The sequence below is a fragment of the Pinus tabuliformis genome, chromosome 4_2, assembly GCF_031772625.1.
Source record: "Pinus tabuliformis cultivar Carrire ecotype Pingquan chromosome 4_2, CPIR1, whole genome shotgun sequence".
Lineage (NCBI taxonomy): Eukaryota > Viridiplantae > Streptophyta > Pinopsida > Pinales > Pinaceae > Pinus > Pinus tabuliformis.
In genome coordinates this window covers 1,092,447,712-1,092,472,404 of record NC_142304.1, presented here as the reverse complement: position 1 = coordinate 1,092,472,404, position 24,693 = coordinate 1,092,447,712, and the positions used below count along the sequence as shown (strand labels likewise).

The window sequence follows — 24,693 nt, the reverse complement described above, 5'->3', positions numbered from 1 at the left end:
CTAGATACCAGTTCATCGGAATTGTCTCAAGCATGTGGATGAACCCATGCACCCATTCTTGTTCTGGAATTTCCTTCCATACTGAAGTATAGCGATTAATATGCTTGCAAGGATCATCCAGACCATCATACTTTACTTCCATCTTCGTATCAATCAAGGCAAACCCAATCCATATTAATCTCCGACACTGCTGCCATTCTGCTATATTCTTCTTATGAGTACCCCACCATCTAGTAGGTGTTGCTCTCAGCACGACATCTAGATCTTACAATGTTTGTTCCTCTGGTATCCTTCTTTTGTATTCATCAAGGAACAAACTTACATCTCCAAGTCCATCATAATAAGGCAATTCACGTACCTCTAAAGCTACGCAACGCAATGATTTTGTAGTAGAGACTTTGTATAACATGTTCTACCAATTCTCCAATTCTTCTTCAGAATATGAAGTGTGCGAATTGTCATGCTCCTAGCCCAATATTCCATTTGCAGTAGGGTTGTTCCAATATTATTCCTTGGTAGTGATCTGATAAATATTATCTACATCTGTAGCATAGTCCTCATCTCGTACAGGCTCAGTGTACCGCATTTCTTCTGAAGGGTCTAGAGGGACAATGACCCTCATATCATCCTTTTCAAATACCATCTGTCTTTTCTTCAGATTAAGTATTACTAGATTTTCAAAGGCCCAATCCAGTCCAAGCAATGTTGGATAGGGATTGCTATCATCTACAATATCAATTACTTCAAAATCAATAATAGTTATGACTCCTTCAATATCTAAAATGATGCTAGGAAATATTCCCATAGGGACGATTTTCCGCTAATTAGCCATCCTCAATTGCATTAGTGACCATTGCAGCTTTAGTCTCCCCATCGATTCCCATGTCTGTTATATTGTCCAATTTGCGTAGTTAGCCTCATTTCTTTCCCCATTCTCTTCTTCTGTCGATGTAAGTTGTTTATTGTGCACAAATCACTTCACGGTACCTCCTTAGTAGCACGTGAGTCTATCAACTCCTGAAGTCCTTCAACAACCCTTTGATTTCTTAATAACTTCAAGTAGGTTTGCAAAAATGAGTTCAAAATTCTTAGGTCTACATCTTGTGTTGGAGCAGTCACCTGAGCGCAGTCCTTTTGTGGTATCAATTTTGATTGCGTAGAAGAAGTAGAGGCCCCAACATCCATGAAACTTCACTTCACTCCCATGAATGTTTATTTCTCTGCCTGGATATTAAACCCAGGTGCCTTTTCATTGGTCTTCCTTCTACAAGTCTCTTCTACTTTATTTTTACCTTCATCATCTCCTGTCACAATTCCACTTCTTGTCACAATGTTAACGCATGGTTCTTCTTCTCTAGGTTTAGCGGTCATCATTTGGGTATTCGTTGCAGGCTGGTGGTTCCTCTCTCCTTACATCTTCGCAAGGAGAACAAGGAATTCTTCTATTACGTTATCAAAAGACCTACAATAGCTACAGGTTGTTGTAGGGTTCTGACAATCCCTCACAAAGTGTCCTTCCTGGCCACATTTGTAACATATAATTTGATTGTGCCCTCAGCCAACTCCTCCCCCTCGTCCTCTCCCTCGTCCAGGGAAACCTCCTCTACCAGGGTGTTGGCCTGACCCATCATGGGTATGTACTTCAGCTTGTAATGTGTAGGCATTAGAAGTGTGTTCCATCATTAAATCATTACTTCGACAATTTTTCTCGTCATGGCCCACCAATCTACAGAAAGAACAAAATAGTTGCTTTGGAGTCTACACATATTTCTGCAATAAGTAGCAGTCCTTTGAGAGATGTTGACCTATGGTTCTACATATTTCACACCATAAACTCGACCCTAGATTAACTAGATTAGGTGCTCCACTTGCCAAATAATCTCTGAACATAGGGCATTGATCCTTATAATGACCTTCTACTTTACATTTCGTACACTAGACTTCCGATATAGTTTCTTTACCCTTATTGAGGTCTCGCAGTTCCAAGGTCAAGTTCGCTAATTGACTCTGAATTTGTTGCACTCCTATATGAGTGTCTCTTATTGGAGATGATTCTAGTTTCATCGTGATCTCGAATGCTTTAGCTTGAGTCTCAATCTTTTGCTGCATTAAGGGAAACCTGATATGTGGCAACAACGTGGCTATAAACCATTCCTTGTGCTTCTTTGGACATATTTCGAAGCTCACATGTCCCATTAATACTTTGAATTGCTGATCTAGCTCCCATACAGATTCACTGACTTCTTGTTTGATCTCCTTCAACTCTGTTATACATTTTGATTATGACTTCGGCTTTCTGAATTCTGGCACCAGTGCTTTCCTAATCTCATCTAACATAGTAGTTCGATTATTCACAAAATACTTCATATACTAGGTTAGCACTCTTTCCCGCAATGTCGTAATGAGCTACGCCTTCTTAACATATTCATCATTGACCTATCTTGCCTTCCATACTACATTAGTGACGAACCAAAATTGCTTAAGATCCTCTGCGACGAGGCCTTTAAAGGTAGGCATCCTAATATCATCGACCATTCTTCTTCTCAGGGGGTTAGGTGGAGGGGGTGGTGGTGTAGGTGAATTATGTCGAGGGGCATGGGGTGTGAGTGGGGTAGATGGATGTGGAATCCAAAAGGCAACTTGATTCCTTCGGATTGGGGAGGGGAATATGGCAGGGTGGCGGGTTTACTTCTTTCTTCTTCACTTTTAGATCTTCCTAGTAATGGATTATAGTTAGTCTTAATAAAAAAAATTGGTTCGTGATCTACTTTGTAACGCTTCCCTCTTCGTGTAGATCCTCATTCAGACTAGTTTTGTCTTTGCCCGAACATCAATCTGACTGCATGCATAGTATACCCTTTTCACACAAAAGCATCTTAATCCAGAGACTGAGAGAATATGAAAAATTACCTTGCGGACCTTTGAAAAATACTCTTTCAACTTCAGTATATGATACGACTGCGTCTATCATAAATTTAGTGATAAATCCTCACAAACTACTATCGATCCAGAAGCCAAAAACTCTGGAAATTTTGTTGTTGGTATTCTTGAGTATTTGTATCAAATCAGGATTCCATCCCTTGGGTTCGTCATTCTTGAAACAGGTCCTATGTTCAGTCGACTTTGAGACCCACTCGTATAGCTCAACATGGAATGAACCAAATAAAAATTTGTACTTCTCTTAAAAAATATACCTCTGCAACCAATCTTCAGTCGAATGTCTAGGGTTTCTGTTTTCTTTTTCTACAAATTCTCTTTCTTTTTGATCAACCCACTTCTCGATCTCTTTCTATGACAGATGCCAAAACATATCCCTCACACAGATCCTGGGCCCGACAATAGAACCATTTGTTGGCTTAAGGGGCTTGACCGAGGTCCAGAATGCACTTCACAACCATCAAAACCCTCAACCACTATCCCTTTCGGCAGCAACCTGCAAGCAGGTCGCAGTCTCACCTGAAGTAGTTATGGGAGATTGCATAACCAGGTTTCTACATTCCGAGGGATACTGAGCTAAGGTTCCCATGTATTTTCTTCTATGTTAACCTTATCTACAACTTCACAATTATAAAAGACTTCAAGCAAATACTGTGCTTAATAGATTTTACTTAGCACAGAAATATAACAAAAAAGTAGCATAATACAGATTAATTCACACAAATGGAGTACATAACATGCATAACAGTAACTATAAGCACAAATATAACTCAAAATACACAGTGTTTCTTGAAACATATTCTTCTTTATTGATACAAATTTTCAATGATTACAGTATTTGTCGACCTGCGCACCTAGCTGTAGGTGTTCTGCGCACTCAACTGCAGACTCTTCAGACCTCTGCACACTTAGTTGCGGAGCCTTTCCTCAAAATACAGACCGAAACTTACATATTACAGACTTTATGCCAATTGGTCATCTCCTCCTATCATTTATTATTCTTCTCTAAGGTATTACACATCCTTAAATACATTTCGTTCTTACAAAAACCATGGTCCACATACCATGGATCCACAAAACATGGACAACTACCTGATACCCATTACAAAATAAGGGGCTTTGACCCGCCCCAAAGCCCCAATATTTTCACGCAACTAACTAACTTAGCGTGCTCCTCGCTATCCACTCCTTCTTTTGCGAAGCCTTTTATAAAAAATTTGGACCAAGTTGGGCCATGCCCAACAATACGTGGTACAAGAAAGTATGGAAAATTCCTGGTTGGATGGTTGAAACTAACTACAAGAATTAACAAGGGAAAAAGGAATTGGAATAGGCAACAATATGTTGGTAAAGCATTTAGGACGAGGGCTGTTGTGGGACATTAGTACCCAATATTGTCTAATGATTTCCATGAGCATGTTATGACTGATATGATGGTTTGGAGGCAGGGATAAGCCTTGGTTTTGAGGTAGGAATATGCCTTGGTTTTTGGACCTTCCGATACAAGGAAACCTTACCAAGGGATGGATAGCCCGAGAAAGGGGATTTCAGGGAACTTGGAAGGTGAGCGACTGCATGGAAGGGGGTGACCGGATTGCCTGAGGGACTATGCAGTAGAGAAGGGAAGGTCAGAGGATGGATTTGTTTTTGTCATTATCATTTTTAGATGGAATCAGATGCACTTTGGGAGTGTTCCCTAGAATAATGAGTCGATAACTGTTCGCTAAAGGAACAGGTAACACAAGGATTATAGCATTAGACATTGAATGCAAGTTTGAGTTTGGAAGTGGGTTTTGGAATTCCTAGGAAGGAGGCGAATCCTGGTATTACTTTGAGGGTGGAGGTGTGAGCCTCTGGATTCCCTTGTTGTTGATACAATCATTGTCTCCTTTTATTTGTTGGTTGAACAAATGTGCATATGTATATTATTGTAAATATTGTATTGAGCTGGATTAAAAATCTCCATAGACAGTATAGTTATTTGTTGGTTGAAGCAAATGTGCATAAGTATATTTGGTTTTTATTTTAAATACCATAATGAGTTGTGTTATAAATATCTAATAAATGATATGATTGTCATGTTTTCAGTCGTGGTCATTGTAAATACTGCAACAAGCTGGGGTATAAAGATCCATGGGAAGTATGTTTTTCTTTTCAGTGGTTTTGCTGGTTGTAGGTGTCATAGAACACCAAGGATGATGTTGCCCTAAGGGGGAGGGGTTTGTAACAACCCCGCGTTAAAATTTCATGTAATAAAGTTAATAAAGGCAAAGTAAGACCAAGGTCATGGGACATGTATTACAAGATTATTGTTGGGAAAAATATCCTAATGGGCATCACTTGTTGTGTTTAAGGCTAAGGGGAAATTGGAAAAGGCAATGACAAAGGCTTTGAAAAGGAAAAAATATATTTTTGGCACTTTATTTATGAAAATAAAGGAAATTAGGAGAAAAGGGAGGTGAAAGGACATAGGTTGCATGTGAGGAGGAAATTGAAGGAAAATTAAGGGAAATGAAGAAATTAGAGGCATCAATAATAAAACGGCTTCTAAGAATCAATTCAAAGCCTTTGGTAAGTTCAGTTTCAAGATTAGTCTCAGTGAGGAGAAGAGCACCAAGAGGAGAAAGAAAGAAAACAAGCAAAGGGAGGACAAGGAAGGCAAAGGAAAGGATAGATCAAGCAACTTCAGCAGGAATACTTGTAGGTAACAGGTTACATGTATGATTTCCTAGTTGTTTTTGGCATGCATGGTACATGCATGTGTATACTTGGTTTGTTTGTTATTGATGGAATGTATTTTGACGTGTTTTGACATTGATTTTAGCCTTCCCTTTCTATTTCCAGATAGCCATGGTGTGATGGGATTCTTTCTCAGTTGAGATTTGGATTACCAGAAGATTTTGGATCTCGGTGAGGTGGTATCGGGAAAATACCAAGGGTTGGGATCGACATGGTTTTCTCTGGGATGCCCTCAATAGGTGGGTGGAGACATGAAAATTCCTCGAGGGATGGTAAAGGAATTATGAGGCATCCAATCTCAGTTTGGTTTTGTGATCTCAGGAATGGTTTAGGTGAGATCACAGTATGGTGAGGGTGGAGGTGGTTTAACCTCTGGATTCCCTTGGTTGTTTATGGATTGGTTTATCCCATGAGATCCCACATTTATGCTTGGAATATGGCACAGAGGTGATTGAATAAAAGAAATATATAGTTCAACCCAATCTATGGTCGAGTGGTACGTGGAAGTCCTAGATCTAGTTGACTTTTACGTATTGTTAATAAGAGTTAAGTTTCTCTTGCTTTGATGAGTAAATTTACTTGTTGTTTTGTGGCTTTAATAATTGTTCTATCATTGGTATTTATCTGGTTATATGCTCATTATAAGCATGGTTATTTGATGGGTCTAAGTATGGCTCTTATCACATTTTCATTGATGACCTAACTAGTGTTATAACAATTATTGTGATAAGGAATTGGTCATTCTTGTTAAACCTCAAATAAATTTTCATATCCTTATGTTCATATATGCATTCATAACCTATAGGTTGCATGTTTACCATGTATTTAACGGAATTCCGGTCCCGGTTTGGAAGAGTCGGGTCAATTCTTGGTTCAAGATTTGGTTTATAAGCTTTTCCTATATGTCACTCATTATTTATGAAATTTTCACTGAGTTCGAGGTAGAGGCATGAGTCTTAGCCCTAAAAAAGTGGCTCAGAATTCAGGGTCGTTGGCATAGAACTAACTAGAAAATTCCATATTCGCTGGTAGGTAGGCCTATGGGAGTGACTAGAGGCTTATATTCACTTTCATTCCTTAGAAAGGGAGTGACTAAGGCTTTAGGTTAGTGAAAAAGAGAGTTATCTCAGGGGTTAGACACCTATATGGGTTGGGTTGCTCCTGTAGGTCCTGTAACACCTGAGGGAAGTTAGTAAAGTCTTAATTTATTGAATCCATTTCCTTAAGGTCATAAAGTAGGTTGATTCTTATCATAGTGAACCTCAACTCATGTTTACCCTCAGCAAATCGATGAAAGTGGTAAATGTGGGAGGATGGGCTGCAAATCTTTTATGAATGAAGATATATATTTACAATGAATACATAATATTTAATGTTTAATGAATCAAATGTCAATCCAAGAAAGTACTATTAATTATTTCACTTGTGGAGATCCAAAGTATTTGCAATATTAAATATGTAAAACTATTAATAATGTTGTCATACAAGTTATGGGCCACTATAAAATTGGTAATAATTTTTTCAGAAAATTCATCCGAGTTATCATCACATATGAATTAGGCCCTTTCAACTTATAACCTTATATGATTATAAAATTTCATAATTATATTAAATCTCTAAATAAATAAAAAATAGCATACCAATTTTATCTATAAAAAAAGTCAATAAAAAACAAATCTTGATTCATTAATTATACATAATTCCCAAAACTAATACATAATCTTTAGTTTACAAAACAAATTGTTTAATAATTATTATTCTTAAAATCAACCAAAAAAACTAATAAAAAATCATGTTATAAAAAGGAGAAAATGAACTTGTTCAAACTATTCGTAAAATCGTTCTCAACAAAGTCTCTTTCCCCTTAATATTCTAAATTGCATTATTTCCATCATTATTATGTTGAAACTGCTAAAAAAATATCTTATTCAATCATCATTATTCTAAATCACTAGAAAAACATCGTATTCAATAATCATTATTGTTAATGACTAAGAAAGTACCTTAGTTTTCGAAAAAAAAATCAAATAAAAACGTGTATATTTCTTTTTCAATATAATGGCACTAAGAAAAAATATTTGAAAAGAATAATTAACCAAATTATCATATTTTAATTAGAAATTTAGAAAATAGTGTTACATTGATTAAAGAATGATATAGATAAATGCATGTATATTATTTTAACATAGAGAAATTATTTAAATTGCATAATCAACTAACTGAACAAGTTTCTCAATCCCATATCAATATACTAAACTATTTAACTAAAAATATCTTTGAATCTAAATAAATCTAATCAATTCGTGAAAACATACTCATGTAACATATAATCACATCTAAAATAAAATTATATAATCTAACTATTTTATGTCATCCACATTAAGTGGAATACTGCAATCAAATCATTTTTTTCCATAAATATGTTCTAATAAGATTCTGAAATGGTTTGGTTAGTCACCTATCCAAGGTAGTTCAACCATTTTTTGAACTCTTACAGATTTTGGCGACCAACTGCTCTAGCGATTCCTCAACCTCTCGAAGAGTTGGTTGTTCACGTGGATCCCCTTTGGTACACATAACACCTATCTTCGCCAGCATCACAACAATTCCATTCCCATAAATTCACTTACATCATGTGATTCCTGTTCCTAATCGTCTTCTTCATTTCCAATCTCCTCCACCAAATTCCGGTCAATCATCTCCAACAATCTATCGAGGAAATGCATCGTCCACCCAACTCTGTAATAATTGCCTTTCTTCAGAGAATGCTAGATCTGTCGGCTTCTTTCCTGTGACCGTTTCCAACACCAAGATGTTGTAGTTGTATACATCCCCTTTCATATTTTGTAACCAATATCTTGTAAACAAATTTGATGTATATAACCTTTATCAGTGACTCATATATATATATATATATATATATATATATATATATATATATATATATATATATATACATATACAATATCAATCATTTATGTATAAAACCTTTATCAGTGACTCATGAATGTATATATTCGATATAAAACATGGCTCATCAATCAAATGTATCCGTATTTACCTCGTGGGACAAGACTGGAGGTGTCCCATGAGGCTGTTGCTGTTGAACCATCATGCGCTTGCTGTGAGATTATGAGGGTGTGAAATACCGAAGTCTCCAACATGGGATGTCACCGTCTCAACCAATCAAACATTGGAAGGTTTTAGATTGCAATGAACAATGGACAGAGAGAAGTTATGGTGAAGATATGTCATTCCATGGTCCACATCCTTAAGAATGATCAACCACCTTTTCATACCCAACTTGCAATTATTTTCCCTGCAATGCAAATGATTATCCAGGCTTCCCTACGACATGAACTCCATAATAAAAAATTGGCCTGCAAACTTGAGCATACGCCCACCATTCTCACCAGATTTCGATGTCGGAATCTGCCCAACGTCTTTCATTCTTTTATATTTCTCTTGTATGCACCTTTTGATGTGGTAGAGTTTAATACACCCTTATACATTGACCCCCTCAATTGAGCCCCTTGATTAGTGACCAGCTCCCTTGGGAATCCAAACTTATAAAAGATGTTTTCCCTTAGAAACTTTGCCACCTTCTACTTTACTTCATCCCACTTTGTTAAATAATCAGTGCATATAATGATGCATCTCCTTTGTCCAGATGGGGGATCAATTGGTCCAATGAAATCCATGCCCCACTTCTCAAATGGCTCAAGGGTCACTTGAGGTTGTAGGAGTATTTCATCATTTGGTGTAGGCTTTCCCATCCTTTGGCACTCATCATATATATCAGTGTATCTCCTAGCATCTTGGTGTAGAGTAGGCCAATAGTAGTCATCTTGGAGAATTTTGAAGGAAAAAATTCAGTTAAGGGGAAATTTGTTTTCATCTAAGGAGAATACCTCCCTCAATAAGAGGGAGTTTTGATTTTTTTTTTTTGTAACATCGAGAGTTGTTCCTGCTTTTCTAAATGGTCTCCAAGTCAGCTTATATGAATTAGACAAATTTTTACATTAAAAGGACAAGTCAGCCTAGGAAGAATTCAAGTGAGCCAACCTATGAAGAGGTGTCTTTTGGCTTGTCACACCCTCATTCGAAAAGTATAAATAAGAATAAGTGATGTCTCATTTGAAAACCTAGGAAGTGTAATTAATCATCTCTCTCTTCATCATTCTTGGATAGTTGCACATTTGAACAAGAAGGACGAGTTTGATTGGGCAATGATTGAGCTAATTTGACCTTTGTTTGACTGAATTTGAATATACATTAATTGAATTTGTTTGACTGCACACTATAGGCCATTGACCACAGTTGACCGTAGGGCCAAAGTTGATTTCAGGCCTATTTGACTAGATTGAGTTGACCAACATTGAATTTTGGTTATTATGACTAGTTTGACCTGAATTGACTTGTTGCTATTTTGATCAGGTTTGACTACTATTTGGGCTTGAATATTGGCACACATTTCTAGATAATTTGTTGATTTGTAAACCTTACTAAAGAATAATTTCTCGTAAATAAAAGTTGTTGGGTTTTCTTCCAATGTTGGGTTTCCTTAGATAAATTGGTTGACTTTGTTGTGCATGGTTGTATTTATATTATCTTTACTGTTTCCATTCCATTTACTGTTGATATTTTCTAAAGTGTAATTATTCAATGATAGTAGTGGCATAAAATATTGGTTGGAAATAATTAGGAAGCAATTATCTAGCAAAAAATCATATTCTATTATATAATTTTTAGAATTTCAACATAAATTAGGCCCTTTGAGCTTATCAACTTATATGATTATAAAATTTCATAATTATATTACATATTTATATAACAAAAAGGAAAAAAATAGCATACCAATTCTATTAATAAAATAAATTAATAAAAAACAAATCCTAAACCATTAACTATACATAAATACCAAAACTAACACATAATCTTTAATTTACTATAAATTTTATTTTAACAACTAAAAAAAATGTGAAAATAATGTGCATATAAAATAAAATAAAATACAATAAAAGAGAGGAGAAATTGTACTCTTTTAAATTATTTATAAAATTGTTATTAATAAAGACATATTTCCACTTGACATTATAAAATTATTATTAACAAAGTCATCTTTCCACTTGACATTATAAAATTGTTATTAACAAAGACATCTTTCCACGTGATATTATAAAATTGTTATTAACAAAGACATATTTCCACTTGATATTAAAAATTATATTAGATGGATTATTATTCTTAACCATTAAGAAAATATTTTATTCAATAATCATTATTCTTAATGACTAAAGTTTATAAGAGTTGTTCCAAAAGAAAATATGTATATTCCTTGTTCTCATATTGAAAGTGGATGACACAATCAAATAATTTATTTGAGTGAAATGATGAAGAAATTGATTATATTTCAATTAAAAATTAAAAAAGCACACTTACATTATGTGTGTGTGTGTGTAATTTTAAAATAGAGAAATTATTTTGATTAGGTAAATCTCTTATATTAATATTGAATGCTAATTAAATAGAGCATATCTCTCAATTTAACCAATTCTAACCAACTCTTAAAAATTAAAATAATACTTAAACTTATAATTATCCCTGATACCCAGAACAATTAAAAATTATATACTCTAACAATTTCATATAATCCACATTACATGAAATAATACAAATTAATCATTTTATATAATAGAAGATAATCATTTTCTTCCACAAACATGTCCTAATCAAATTCTGAAATGGTTTTGTCCATCACCTGTCTAAGGCGGTTCAACCCATTTTTTGAACTCTTATGGATTTTCTACCTCGACCTCTCGAAGGGTCGGTCGTTCATGGGGATCTCCTTTTGATACACATCACACCTATCTCCGCTAACAACACAACAATTCCATGTCCCATAAATTAACTTACATCATGTGAATGCCCATAAATTAACTTACATCATGTGAATCATGGTCTTCATCATCTTATTCTCTTCTCATCTCCTGCACCAAATTCTCGTCAACCACCTCCAACAATATGTTGGGGAATGCATTGCCCACCCAACTCTGCAATGATTGCCCTTATTTTCTTGTATGCACCTCCTGATGTGGCCTACTGTATAACCTTGAAATCAATGATTCTACCACTGTCTAATCCGTTGTTATACACTAACCCATGGGTGCCATGTCCATGAGACAAAATCCTTTAGAATTCCCAATTTACCATTATTCACCAACAATGGGTGAAAATCCATATTGAAATAGAAAAAACATTAAACATATCACACTAAGTAGAAGGAGAGTGTGGTAGGTTTAAGGTGGTAAATAATGATGCAAGAGTTCATCAAACATCCACCATTCAAATCCATGTGGATGCTTCATATGGATAACATGTGGTGGGGTAAAATACCCTATAGAGCAAGTTTAGATGGAAATGTTTCATACTGCATTGACAAATGATGAAAAATTAGAGAGGAATTTCCCCTTTCAAAATGAATAAGTCTAAACATTCTACTTTATAAACATTTTCTAGTAATCATCACCAAAATTTGATTAAGTATTGGTTGGTTAAATTGCAATTTAACTTGCTTAAATTGGATTTTTTAATGTAATAAAGTACTTAATACCCTAAAAACCCCTTATCACATCCAACTTTTGCAATCTCAACAACTCATATATGAAAAAGCAACAATATTCTAATTTTTTAGCCAAATTTTGAGTAAAAGTGATTAGAAAAATCTACCTAGGAAAAATTCAAAAAGTATAATGATTGGTACTACTTTACAAATGGAAAGTTGGCGTAAGTAGCATACCCTCAACATGGAAAACAGAGTGCCAAAGTGAATCCAAATGGTTACATTTATCAAAGATAGGAGGTTATTTTTTTGGATGTTCCATGAATAATGAATAGAGGTTTCACATAGTGTCAAAATTAGGAATGAATTGAGGCTCATTGATACATTTTAAGCTTATTTTTGTGGGTTAGCAATACAAATCAATGAGAATCGAAAATGATTATATCAGGTGATCTCAATAGGTCACAGTGCAATAAAATCAAAGAAGACACTATTGTCTAGTGCATACATGGTGATTAATGCTCATTGTTATATATCGTCACCCTTGGGCTTACTTTCCTCTTCCTCACTAATGAAACCATATCCCTTCTTATTTTCTCTCCATAGCCACTTTAGACCTTTATATTATATTTTGAAATGATATTTACATATCTTGAGTACACCATGGAAGGTACTACCACATGGTACATAGAAAAAATGCTTAGCACAATTACATGCCTGACAACTCACTAGCTGGCGGCGTTGCACTATACACTAGGAATTGACATGAGATATTTACATGACTTACACATTGGTTCATGTATTTAAGATCATATTGTTCAACATACATCGTCATAAAGAATTATTTACAATTTATACATAATTTAATTGAATAGATCCAACAGGTCAAAAATGGAGTACAAAATTTGGCATACTCATATAGAAATATCAACAAGGAGAAAAGCACAACTCCTAAAGATGATCATCCAAGGAATAATAAAGATTATAAATTCCTAACTTATGAGATTTATTACTTGCTCAAACACTCAATGGATGTATACCGATGCTAATCCTTGCCTTGATAGGAATTGTAGCTTTCAACATAGAAGCAACTACTATCTATACATCCCTTAAGATGCATATAAAGGAAACTTTGCATCCTATGCAAGGAGAATCATTGGAAGTATTCCAAGAAGAAAGATAACATATTCATAATATTTTCATTAATGAGATTAGCAATATATGAAATTTTGTGCAAATTGAGAGCCACTTGTGTGAGCCTTTCTCATAAAATATCAATTTCATATTTAGTTTTCACTCTATAATTTTTTTCTTGGACATAGGACAACTACTACCAATTATAGACAAACCATCATAATTAGATCAACAAAAGGTGAGAATTTGTAGACAATCTTCATCAGTGTTTTAAACATGCAAAAATCCTACCAACAATAAGGTAAATGGAGCATGCTATCTTTACTTTTGCCATGTGTTAACAAATATTAGGAATGCAAATCCAATTAGACAAGATTGAAAGCTCCTTAAGTCTAGAACAAGCACACTATTGTTAAGAATAAAACAAAAAATCTTTAATAAATCAAGATACAAATTTACAATGAATGCACAATTTTCTAACGTTTAATGAATCAAATGTCAATCCGTACAAATGAGTATTTCACTTGTGGAGATCAAACGTATTTGTAATATTAAATATGTAAGACTATGAGTAATGTTGTCATACAAATTATGAGCGAATATCAAAATTGGTAATAAAATTTTGAGAAAATTCATCCCAATTATTATCACATATGAATTAAGTTGTTACAACTTATCACCTTATATGATTATAAGAGTTCATAATTATATTAAATATTTTTTAACAAAAATATAAATAAATAACACACCACTACCAATTCTATCTATGAAATAAGTTAATAAAAAACAAATCTTGAATCATTAATTATACATAAATCCCAAAATTAATAAATCATCTTTAGTTTACAAAATAAAATGTTTAATAATAATTACTCTTGACAACCAAAAACCTAATAAAAAAACATGATATAAAAAGGATAAAATAGACTTATTCAAACTATTCATAAAATTGTTCTTAACAAAGTCTTTTTCCACTTAATATTATAAATTATATTCCATCATTATTACATTGAAACCACTAAAAAATATGTTATTCAATAATGAATATTCTAAACCACTAAAAAATCATCCTATTTAATAATCAATATTCTTAATGACTAAGAAAATATATAATTCAAACGAAAATATGCATATTTCGTTTTCCTATATTGAAGAAGAATGACATATTAAAAAAAATAATTTGAATAGAATGATTAACAAAATTATCATATTTTAATTATTATTATTATTATTATTATTATTTTACATTAATTAATTAAAGAATGATACACATGAATACATGTATATTATTAAGATGAAAAATGATTTAAATTACATAATGAATTACTATGAGTTGTTTCTCACTTCCATATCAATAGAAAAAATTAATTCAATAAAAATATCTCTCTGAATATAAATAAATCTAAACAAATCTAAACAAATCTTAAAAACTTACTCCTCTAATATATGATCACAGTTAAAATAAAAATTATATAATCTGGCCATTTTATATCATTCACATTAAGTGAAATAATCTAATCATATCATATCATTTTTCTCTATTGATATGTGCTAACCATTTTAATAAGAAATTTAGAAAACATTTTTACATTAATTAAAAAATGATATACATAAATACATGTATATTATTTTATAATGATAAATTATTTAGATTAAATAATCCACTAATTGAGCAATGTCTCAATCCCATATCAATATACAAAACTAATTCACTAAAAAATATCTTTAAATTTAAATAAATCAAACCAAATCCTAAAAACATAATCCTCTAGGATATAATCACATCTAAAATAAAAATTATATAATCTAACCCATTGATGTCATCCACATTAAGTAAAATAATTTAATCAAATCATATTCCTCCACATATATGTGTGTTAACCATGGAGTAACTTAACCTAGTCATTTTCCTCCACAAACATATATCCTAATCAGATTCTGAAATGGTTTGGTTGGTCTCTTGTCCAAGGCGATTCAACCAATTTTCTGAACTCTTATTGATTTTGGAAACTAGGTTCTCTAGCGATGCCTCAACCTCTTGAAGATTCGAAGAATCGGTCATTCATGAGGATCCACTTTGCTACACATCACACCTATCTTAGCCAATGTCACAACAATTCCATGTCCCGTAACATCATGTGATTCCTGTTCTTCATCCTCTTCTTCCTTTCTTATCTTCTCCACGAAATTCCCATCAATCACCTCTAACAATCTCTCGGGGAATGCATCGCGCACCCAACTATGCAATGATTGCCCTTCTTATGAGAACACTCCATTTGTGGGTTTCTTTCTGGTGATTGTTTCCAACACCAAGATGTCGTAGCTGTACACGTCCCCTTTGATGGACATTCGCCCTCCTATACCATATTCTGTAATCAATTTATATCAGCAACTCACATATATATCCCATGTACAATATCAATCTTTATATATATAATATTTATATATTAGCGACTCATATATTTCCCGTATACGATATGGCTCAATTTATCAAGTGTATCAGTATTTACCTAGTGCAATGTAACCAACATATCCTATCCCAAGACTGGAGGTGTCCCCTGAGGCTGTTGTTGTTGAATCGTCAGGCGCTTTTGGCCAGATCAACAGCCTTGAAATACTGAAATCTCCAACATGGGTCGTCATCGTGTCATCCAATAAAATGTTGGAAGGTTTCAGATCGCAATGAACAATGGTCGGAGAGCAGTGATGGTGAAGATATTCCATTCCATGAGCCACATCCTTGAGAATGCTCAGCCATCTTTTTAGACCCAACCTCCAATTATATTCACTACAATGCAAATCCTTATCCGGGCTTCCCTATGATATGAACTCCATAATCAAATATTTGACGTGCAAACTTGAGCATACACCCACCATTCTCACTAGATTCCGATGTCGGACTCTGCCCAACGTCTTGCATTTTTTTATGAGTCTCTTGTATGCACCTCCTGATGTGGCAGAGTGTATAACTTTGACATAAACTATTATGGAGTTGTATAATATGCCCTTATAGACTGACACATGGGTGCCACATCCCATAATGTTATCGAGGCTTAAACCATTAGTTTCTCTGTTGAACTCTTCCTCACTTACAATTTATTTTATTGATATTATAAATTGTTTTAGATGAATTATTATTATTAACCATTAAGAAAATATTTTATTCAGTAATAATTATTCTTAATGACGAAAAAAGTATCATAGTTTATAAAGAGATTTTCCAAAAATAAAATATGTATATTCCTTATTCTCATATTGAAAGTGGATGACACATTAAAATAATTTATTTGAGTGAAATGATGAAGAAATTGATTATATTTGAATTAAAATTTTAAAAAAGAGACTTACATTGTGTGTGTGTATGTGTGTTATTTTAAAATAGAGAAAATATCTTGATTAGGTAAATCTCTTAACTACATATTGATATAGAATTCTTATTGGTTCTACAAGAATAACATATAACTATAAGGGAGGAAGGAGGATGGAGTTACGGAAAACTCCTCGAACAACTCCTGATACGGGCTAGGGTTCGGAACACTCCAGAGCCTACATATTGACCATGCTTGACCACCCTCAATGGAACAGACTCATCCTCTCCTCGTCACCGTTTATTCCTACGCGCCCATGATTACTGCCTGACTCCGTTTACTCCTATACGACCGTGAATATTGCCTCACTGCATTCTCTCCACAGGCGGTGCAGTTACGAAGACAATGGTTTGCAGCACCTAGTGGTAGCTGGAACATCTTTTTTGGACAGTTAGGTATGGAGCTCAACCAGGTTGATTACTCTGATGACCCTTTTGTTGATGTCTCCATCTAGAAGTCACCTCCCCTGATCTCGGAAGGGTTGTTCCCTCATAACAGTGACATGCCAGATGTCCTTGCTCCCTTGCCATCGATTTTGGGTCCCTCCTACCCAGTTGTTTCCCTGCCTGAAGACCCCCTCACATGGCTGGATTCCACCACACCCCCCCTTATCATCGACATCCCTACAGTTTTTGGCTAGGTGCATAGGGTTTGACCACACCATTGACCCCTTGGGTTATCCACCTCACCCTCCGCTTGCTGATTTGCATTACACTTCATCCGTCCCTTAAGGAGGACCCTTGGTACAATTGCAGGAAACCCCTCTCGCTCCGCTTTCGATTGTTCCGACCTCTGGCTGTTTTGCAGGCTCTCCTCTGGTTTTGGAAGCGAACCCTAGAGGGTTTGGACTGAATTTATAGAACTCCCACCAACGCGATCCTCAGGTGGACATTTTCGAAAAGGGTTATAGGCTAGGGAAAAAGGCGAAGTGTGTCAAGGCTAAGACTCTAGATATCGCTCTACGTTTGGGGGAGGATATCCAGTGGGGCGAAGCCATGGACACTGCTGATAGGGTTTTGGTGGGTAGGGTTCGAGGGAGGAACTACTCCACGGTTAGGCTCAGGCAATGGACTGCAGAGATTTGGGGATAGCACATGGCTGAACTACCTTTTTTACAAACCTTCGTGCAAGGATGGTTTGCGCTGCGTTTTGCAAGAGACAAACATACCACCTGGGTATTATCTAGTTTCTCGCACATTGAGCAAGCCTCTGTGCTCCTCAAATATGGAACACTCTTTTCGACCTTGACAGAGCAATTGGGCACAGGACCTCTGTGGGTCAGATTACCAGGCCTGGCTATACACTTCTGGTCGGAGGACATATTTAGGCGCATCAAGAATGCATTTGGTACCTATTTGGAGCATGATAAATCATACCTATCCACGGGTATCATGGCGTATGCAAGGATACTGGTTCATCTTGATACTAGGGAAGGACTACAAGAGAAAATTACCCTACTCTAGAAACATTAGTCTCGAGTACAAATTCTTGATTATGGGGGGGTCCCCTTTAGGTGCAGGAGGTGCCACAAGGTGGGTCATTTATGCAAGGATTTCCCTTTGAATGGGAAAACTAAAGCAGTGGACCAGGGGAAGACAATCCCATCCAAATCTACCAAGTAACATGAGCAGTGCACCAACACTGAAGCAATAGTGACAAATACGGGAAAGGAGAATACGAAGAAGCGTGAAAATGAACCCATTTGGCCTCCCTCTCCTCCTATGACCAGGGCCAGGGCGGCTGTTGTGGTTGCGCTATCTTTGGGTAGGCCTCTCTCTACTACATTCTCTTTGAATTTCACTACATCGTCTTGTTTTTTTTACATCATCCTCCATTGATCAACATGGTATAGCATCTTCTGGCCCAACTCCTCATTCCTTGGCCTGCTCTCTATAGCCTCCCCCACCCACTTTTTCATGTACCCCCCCATCCCTCTCGGAGGAAAACTCTCCTGCCCTATCCTCTGACTCTGAGAAGGGGTCTCACTCTCACAACTACTCGCTTAGATCTCAATCTCGACCACAACCTATTGATACGATTGGCATTGGAATCATATCCCCTCCCATCCCTCTGAAACCTCCATGGGGACGACCCTCCTCACTTTCTAAATCCAAACAACAGGTGGGTGTGGAAGTCGTCTTAGGTCATCATCTAGCCATAGACCAAGTTCTTAGAGCACAGAACACCCTGGGGCCATCTCCCTCATGAAGCTTCTCTCCTACAACTGCCGAGGGTTAGCTAGTCCCGAGAAAAAAACTAGCATTTCGGAGGTTTCTTAGTAATGAATCGGTAGATGTCATGCTCCTTCAGGAAACCCTGGGGTTAGCAAAAGCCATCACTTGCCTCCTTGAACCCATTCTCCCCGAATGTTTGTTTCATGCCCTGGATGTTAATGGACGATCAGGTGGTGTTGCGATGGGATACAATACCAGAACAATCAAGCTATGTAACATTTGGGAAGGTACTAGTCATATTAGGGCTTATATTTACTCATCTTAATTAGGTACTGACATCAGACTCATCAATGTATATATCCATGCCAAAATCGAGGTGCCTACTGGGAGAAACTGTTAAGGTCCAATCTATTGCAAGTAGAAAGCCTTATTCTTGGAGGAGATCTTAATTTCTCTATTGGATATTCAGAATCATGGGGTCATCATGCTCAGATTGATCCACTATCTGGTTTCTTCGAAAATGTACTGGAGGACCATATCCTAATCGATATCCTTTCTACTAAATTACAACCCACCTGGAGGAACAGAACGACTGGGGAGGATAGGCTGGCTAGAATATTAGATCGCTTCCTCATTAAAGAGCGATTGATGGGTATGGGGTTCAACTATAGGTAGTGGGTTGGTTCAGGGGGACTATCAGACCACTTGCCGATTTACCTTGAAGTTAGAGGAGGTATGAATAAACCCGAAGCACCATACAATTTCAACTCAACATGGTTAAAATATGAAGACTACATCAAACTGGTAACTAATTATTGGAAGTCCCACCCTCCTGCTATGGGTGGGAATATAGCTAAAGGTTTTGCCCACAATCTAAGTGAGCTTAAGAGGTTATCAAAAATATGGGCACACAACAAGAGGCTGATGGATGAACAAACCCTGAGGGACACTAAAGCTGAGATTGCAGACCTAGAGGATGAACATGGAAGGGGATACACAACACCAGCACAAAAGGAGAGGCTCACAACCCTAGTAGCGTAAAGAGGAAAAATACTGAAAGATAAAGAGGAATCATGGATGCTGTGAAGCAGATCCATTTGGCTCCTTGAAGGCGATGATAACATCAAATTATATCACAATTTTTCCAATGGAAGAAAAGAAATTAATGCCATTTGGCAATTGAATAATGAACTCGGCAACATAGTGAATTCCTTTCAACACTTAGCCTGCCTTGGCACATCTCACTTCAAATAGCTCTACAGAGATACCCTCAATGCATCGTTGGCTGAAATCATCAGAGTGGCACAATTGTTTCCCCGGTTCATGGACCAGGAGGATGCTTTGGACCTCAAAAAGGCTATCACTATGGGGGAGCTCGAAGCCACTCTGAAATGGTTCAATAAAGACAAGAGCCTAGGACCAGATGGCTGGCCGGTTGAGTTTTACACTGCTTTTTTCGAACTTCTTGGAGAAGACCTACTCAAGGTCATTAAATATTGCAGAATCACTGGGTTGATGTATGAAGCTTTCAACACCACATTTATTGTGCTCATCCCTAAATCTGATAACTTTGGCTCTTTTGAAGACTTCTGTCCCCTCTCCCTCTATAACTGTATCTACAAGATCATTGCCAATCGCCTTTGTCCCATTTTATCCTCACATATCTCCTCTGAACATTTCGCTTTCCTTCAGGACCGTCAAATCCATGAAGCTGTTGGAATGGCACAAGAGGTGTTGCATTCTATACAGATGAAGAAGTTGAAAGGTATGATTCTCAAGGTAGACCTCTCAAAAGCTTTCTATCATTTTAGTTGGTTATATATCAGAATGCTCTTAACTCATCTTGGTGTCCCCATAGATTTTATACAATGGATCATGTGCTGCATAACAAATATTACATTTAATGTCCTTATCAATGGGTCGACATCTCCTTTCTTTCACTCAGAAAGAGGTCTCAGGCAGGGATGCCCCCTCTCCCCTCTATTATTTTTGCTTATTATGGAGGGCCTCATCAAACTCATCTTGGAACAACACAGGATGGGAAGGCTACGGGGCATCAGGATTACAGACAGCTGCATACTGACCCATCTCCTCTTTGTAGATTACGTGTTGATATTCCTTAATGTAGGTATAGGAGATCTGACCAATCTACAGAATATCATGGCCATATTCTGAACTGCTAATGGTATGGAAATCAATAGCCTAAAGTCCACTTTATCAGTTTCAAGATGCACACCTCATGAAATACAGTTCGCCCTCCACATATTCCCATTGACTGTTCTGCAGTTGGATGATGGACTTAGGTGCTTGGGTTACTGGCTAAAATACCTCAGATACAAGATTGCAGATTGGACATGGTTAATTTCTAAGTTAGAGAAAAGGCTTAATATCTAGCACCACAAGTACCTCTCTAGAGAGGGCTGACTGGTTCTTATTAAAGTTGTACTGGAAGCTACACCTGTATAATGGATGTCCTTATCTTGGATCCCTAGGGGTATAATCTCTCAAATTCAAAATCTCTACTGCAGGTTTCTTTGGAAGGGAAAATAGTCGGAAGAATATTTTCCTGGGCTAGATGGGACTTACTAGCACTACCAAAGAAATGGGGGGGTTGGGGAATTAAACGACTGGATGATTTCTCTACTGCACTGGCTGCTAAGCTAGGATGGAAACTGGTCACTACATGTAGCTTATGGACAAGGGTGGCATACTTGAAATATATATCCCCTCACAACATGATGGACTAGATTCATCGACCCAACTAGAATAATACTAGGATATCTATCATATGGAAAGCAGTAATAAACTCCTTGCCCCTCATCCGAGATGGGATCAATTGGAAAATACCATTTGGCTCAAAAGTGCGCATTTGACTAGATCCCTGGATCAGAATAAACAACTCACAAAGGCTCCCACAAGAATTGATGCACCTACTCAACATTGCAAGTATAATTAATATTAACCATATTTCGGATCGAGAGCACTCCACCATATTTCAATAGGAATGGAAGACTGCTCATCAGCTACATCCCCCATAGATCTGGCATCAACACTAGGGGGAAAACATTGTTGCACTAACTGAATCACATATTAGGATCACAGAGGGGGAAGATGAGATCATATGGGCTCAAGAAAAAAATGGTATATACTCTCCAAAGGAAGGATACCTCTGTATCACTATCATCCATCGACCACCAATTGTTGAACATTGGTGGAAACATTTGTGGAAACTTAAGGCGCTCCCTAGAATGAGATTGTTTATGTGGACAATACTCAAGAAAAAGGCCCCTACACGGGACAACCTGAACAAGAGAGCTCATCATGGTCCATCCTAGTGTTGCATATGCAAAAACATCACAAAAACTATTGGCCACCTCTTCCTTATTTTCCTGATCACTGTGGATCTCTAGAACACCACCCTTCAAGCCATCAACATACATATTCAATAACATGGTACATCTATTTTGGATGCATGGATATCATGGTGGATAAATGCTGCTCCAAATAAGGCTAAGAACCTACCCCTCCTCCTCTGTTGGGTGATATGGATAGCACGAAACCAATACATCATCCATAATACCATACCTCATTGGCCCTCCATCACTACCCGAATTCTAGCCACCTATAACTCCATCCCTGATGACGATGCAACTCCTGCCTATCAGAACATTGTCCCCAAGGTCATCAACCGAGACTACCCCTTGGCATATTTCGATGGATTTGCACATGATGCAGGTTGTGGGGGGGTGCCATACTATACATCTCCACCTCTCATTACTATAAAATCCAAATGGGACTGGGAAGGGGCACCAATAATTATTCTGAGCTGATCACTCTAAGACATCTCCTACACTTTGTCATGGAGAAACATTGCAGAAATATACAAATTTCTGGGGACTCTAAGAATGTTATCAACGAGATAAACAACACACCAAACTATCATGCATTTTCTATAAGACCTATTTTGGAGGAGGCACACAGAATCATTGGACATTTTGATCATTTTGTTTGCTGCCATATCTATAGGGAACACAATTAGATTTTCGATCAGCTATCCAAGGAAGTTGTGAACCGGCCTCGTGGTACATGGATGATTCAGGAGCAACGAGACGATGAAAAATATCAATACTACCACCACCCATATATGGACCACACAACATAACTAGCTCTAAGGGGCCTGATTTACATGTTTATTTTTCTTAATTTATCAGACACAAATGTATATTTCGATTTACTAGATGTATATATATGACATATAAAAATACTCCCTGCGAGGAGTTTTTTGACCTCTTTAAAAAACACAGTAGACAAGTTTCTCCTTGCATGGAGAATCAAATATCGCTTTTTTGATACATTATCTTTTTTATATGCGAACAACCTCACCATATAGCATATGCAACTGCATCTACAATGTGTAATTTTCTCATATAAATGAAAATTACGATTTTTCCGAGGGAAAAAAATATAGAATTCTAATTAAATAGAGAATTTCTCTCAATTTAACTAGATCTAACCAACTCCTAAAAGTTAAAAAAATAATTAAACTTATAACTATCCCTAATACTTATAACAATTAAAAATTATATACTCTAAATTCCATATAATTGACATTACATGAGATAATCTAAACTAATCAATTATATAGTGTAAGCTAATCATTTTCATCCACATACATGTCCTAATGCCTCAAACTATCGAAGGGTCGGTTGTTCATGGGGATCCCCTTTAGTACACATCACACTATCTTCGCTAATAACACAACAATTCCATGCCCCATAAATTCACTTACATCATGTGATTCCCAATCTTTATCATCTTCTTTCCTTCTAATCTCATCCACAAAATTCCCATCACACCCTTATACACTAACCCATGGGCACCATGTCTATGAGACAAATTCCTTTAGAATGCTTTAGAATTCCCAATTTTCCATTATTCACAAACAATGGATGAAAATCCTAGATATTCGAATATAAAAACCATCAAACATGTTGCACTAAGTAGAAGGAGAGTGTAGTAAGTTTAAGGTTGCAAATAATGATGCAACAATTCATCAAACATCCACCAATCAAATCCCTATGGATGCTCTATATGGGTGACATGTGGTGGGGTATAATACCCTATAGGGGAAGGTCAGATGGAAATGTTCCATAGGGCATTGACAAATGATGAAAAATTATAGAGGAATTACCCCTTTCGAATTGAATAGCTCTAAACATTCTACTTTATAAGAATTTTCTAGTAACCATCACTAAAATCTAATTAAATATTGGTTGGTTAACCTACAATTTAACTTGCTTAAATTGCATTTTTGAATGAAATAAGGTATTTAATACCCTAAAAACCCCTTATCACAACCAACTTGTGCAATCTCAATAACTCATATTTGTAAAACCAACAATTTGCTAAATTTTTAGTTAGATTTTGAGTAAAATTAATTAGAAAAATGTACCCAAGAAAAATAAAAAAGTAGAATGTTTTGTACTACTATACAAATGGCAAGTTGGCGTAAATAACATACTCTTAACATGGAAAAGGGAGTGCCAAATTGAATCCAAATGGTGACACTTATCAATATGAATATTCTATGAATATTCGATAGAGGCTTTACATAATGTCAAAATTAGGAATGAATTGAGAGTCATCAATTCATTTTAAAGTCATTCTTGTGGGTTAGCAATACAACTTAATGAGATTTGAAAAATGATTACATTAGATGAGATCAATAGGTCACCGTGCAATAAAATCAAAGAAGACACTATCCTCGAGTGCATACATG

The 24,693-nt window shown here is 36.1% G+C and overlaps 1 protein-coding gene across 1 annotated transcript in view; it reads right to left on the bottom strand.

The window, feature by feature from the left end:
- Nucleotides 1-505: 505 nt before the first annotated feature.
- Nucleotides 506-24,693, bottom strand: part of LOC149173450 (uncharacterized) — an 87,763-nt gene continuing 63,575 nt past the window's right edge. The window contains exon 4 of the mRNA XM_089426701.1: nt 506-726. Within this exon, the coding sequence (XP_089282827.1) occupies nt 506-726 (221 nt within the window). The remainder of the gene's footprint in view (nt 727-24,693) is intronic.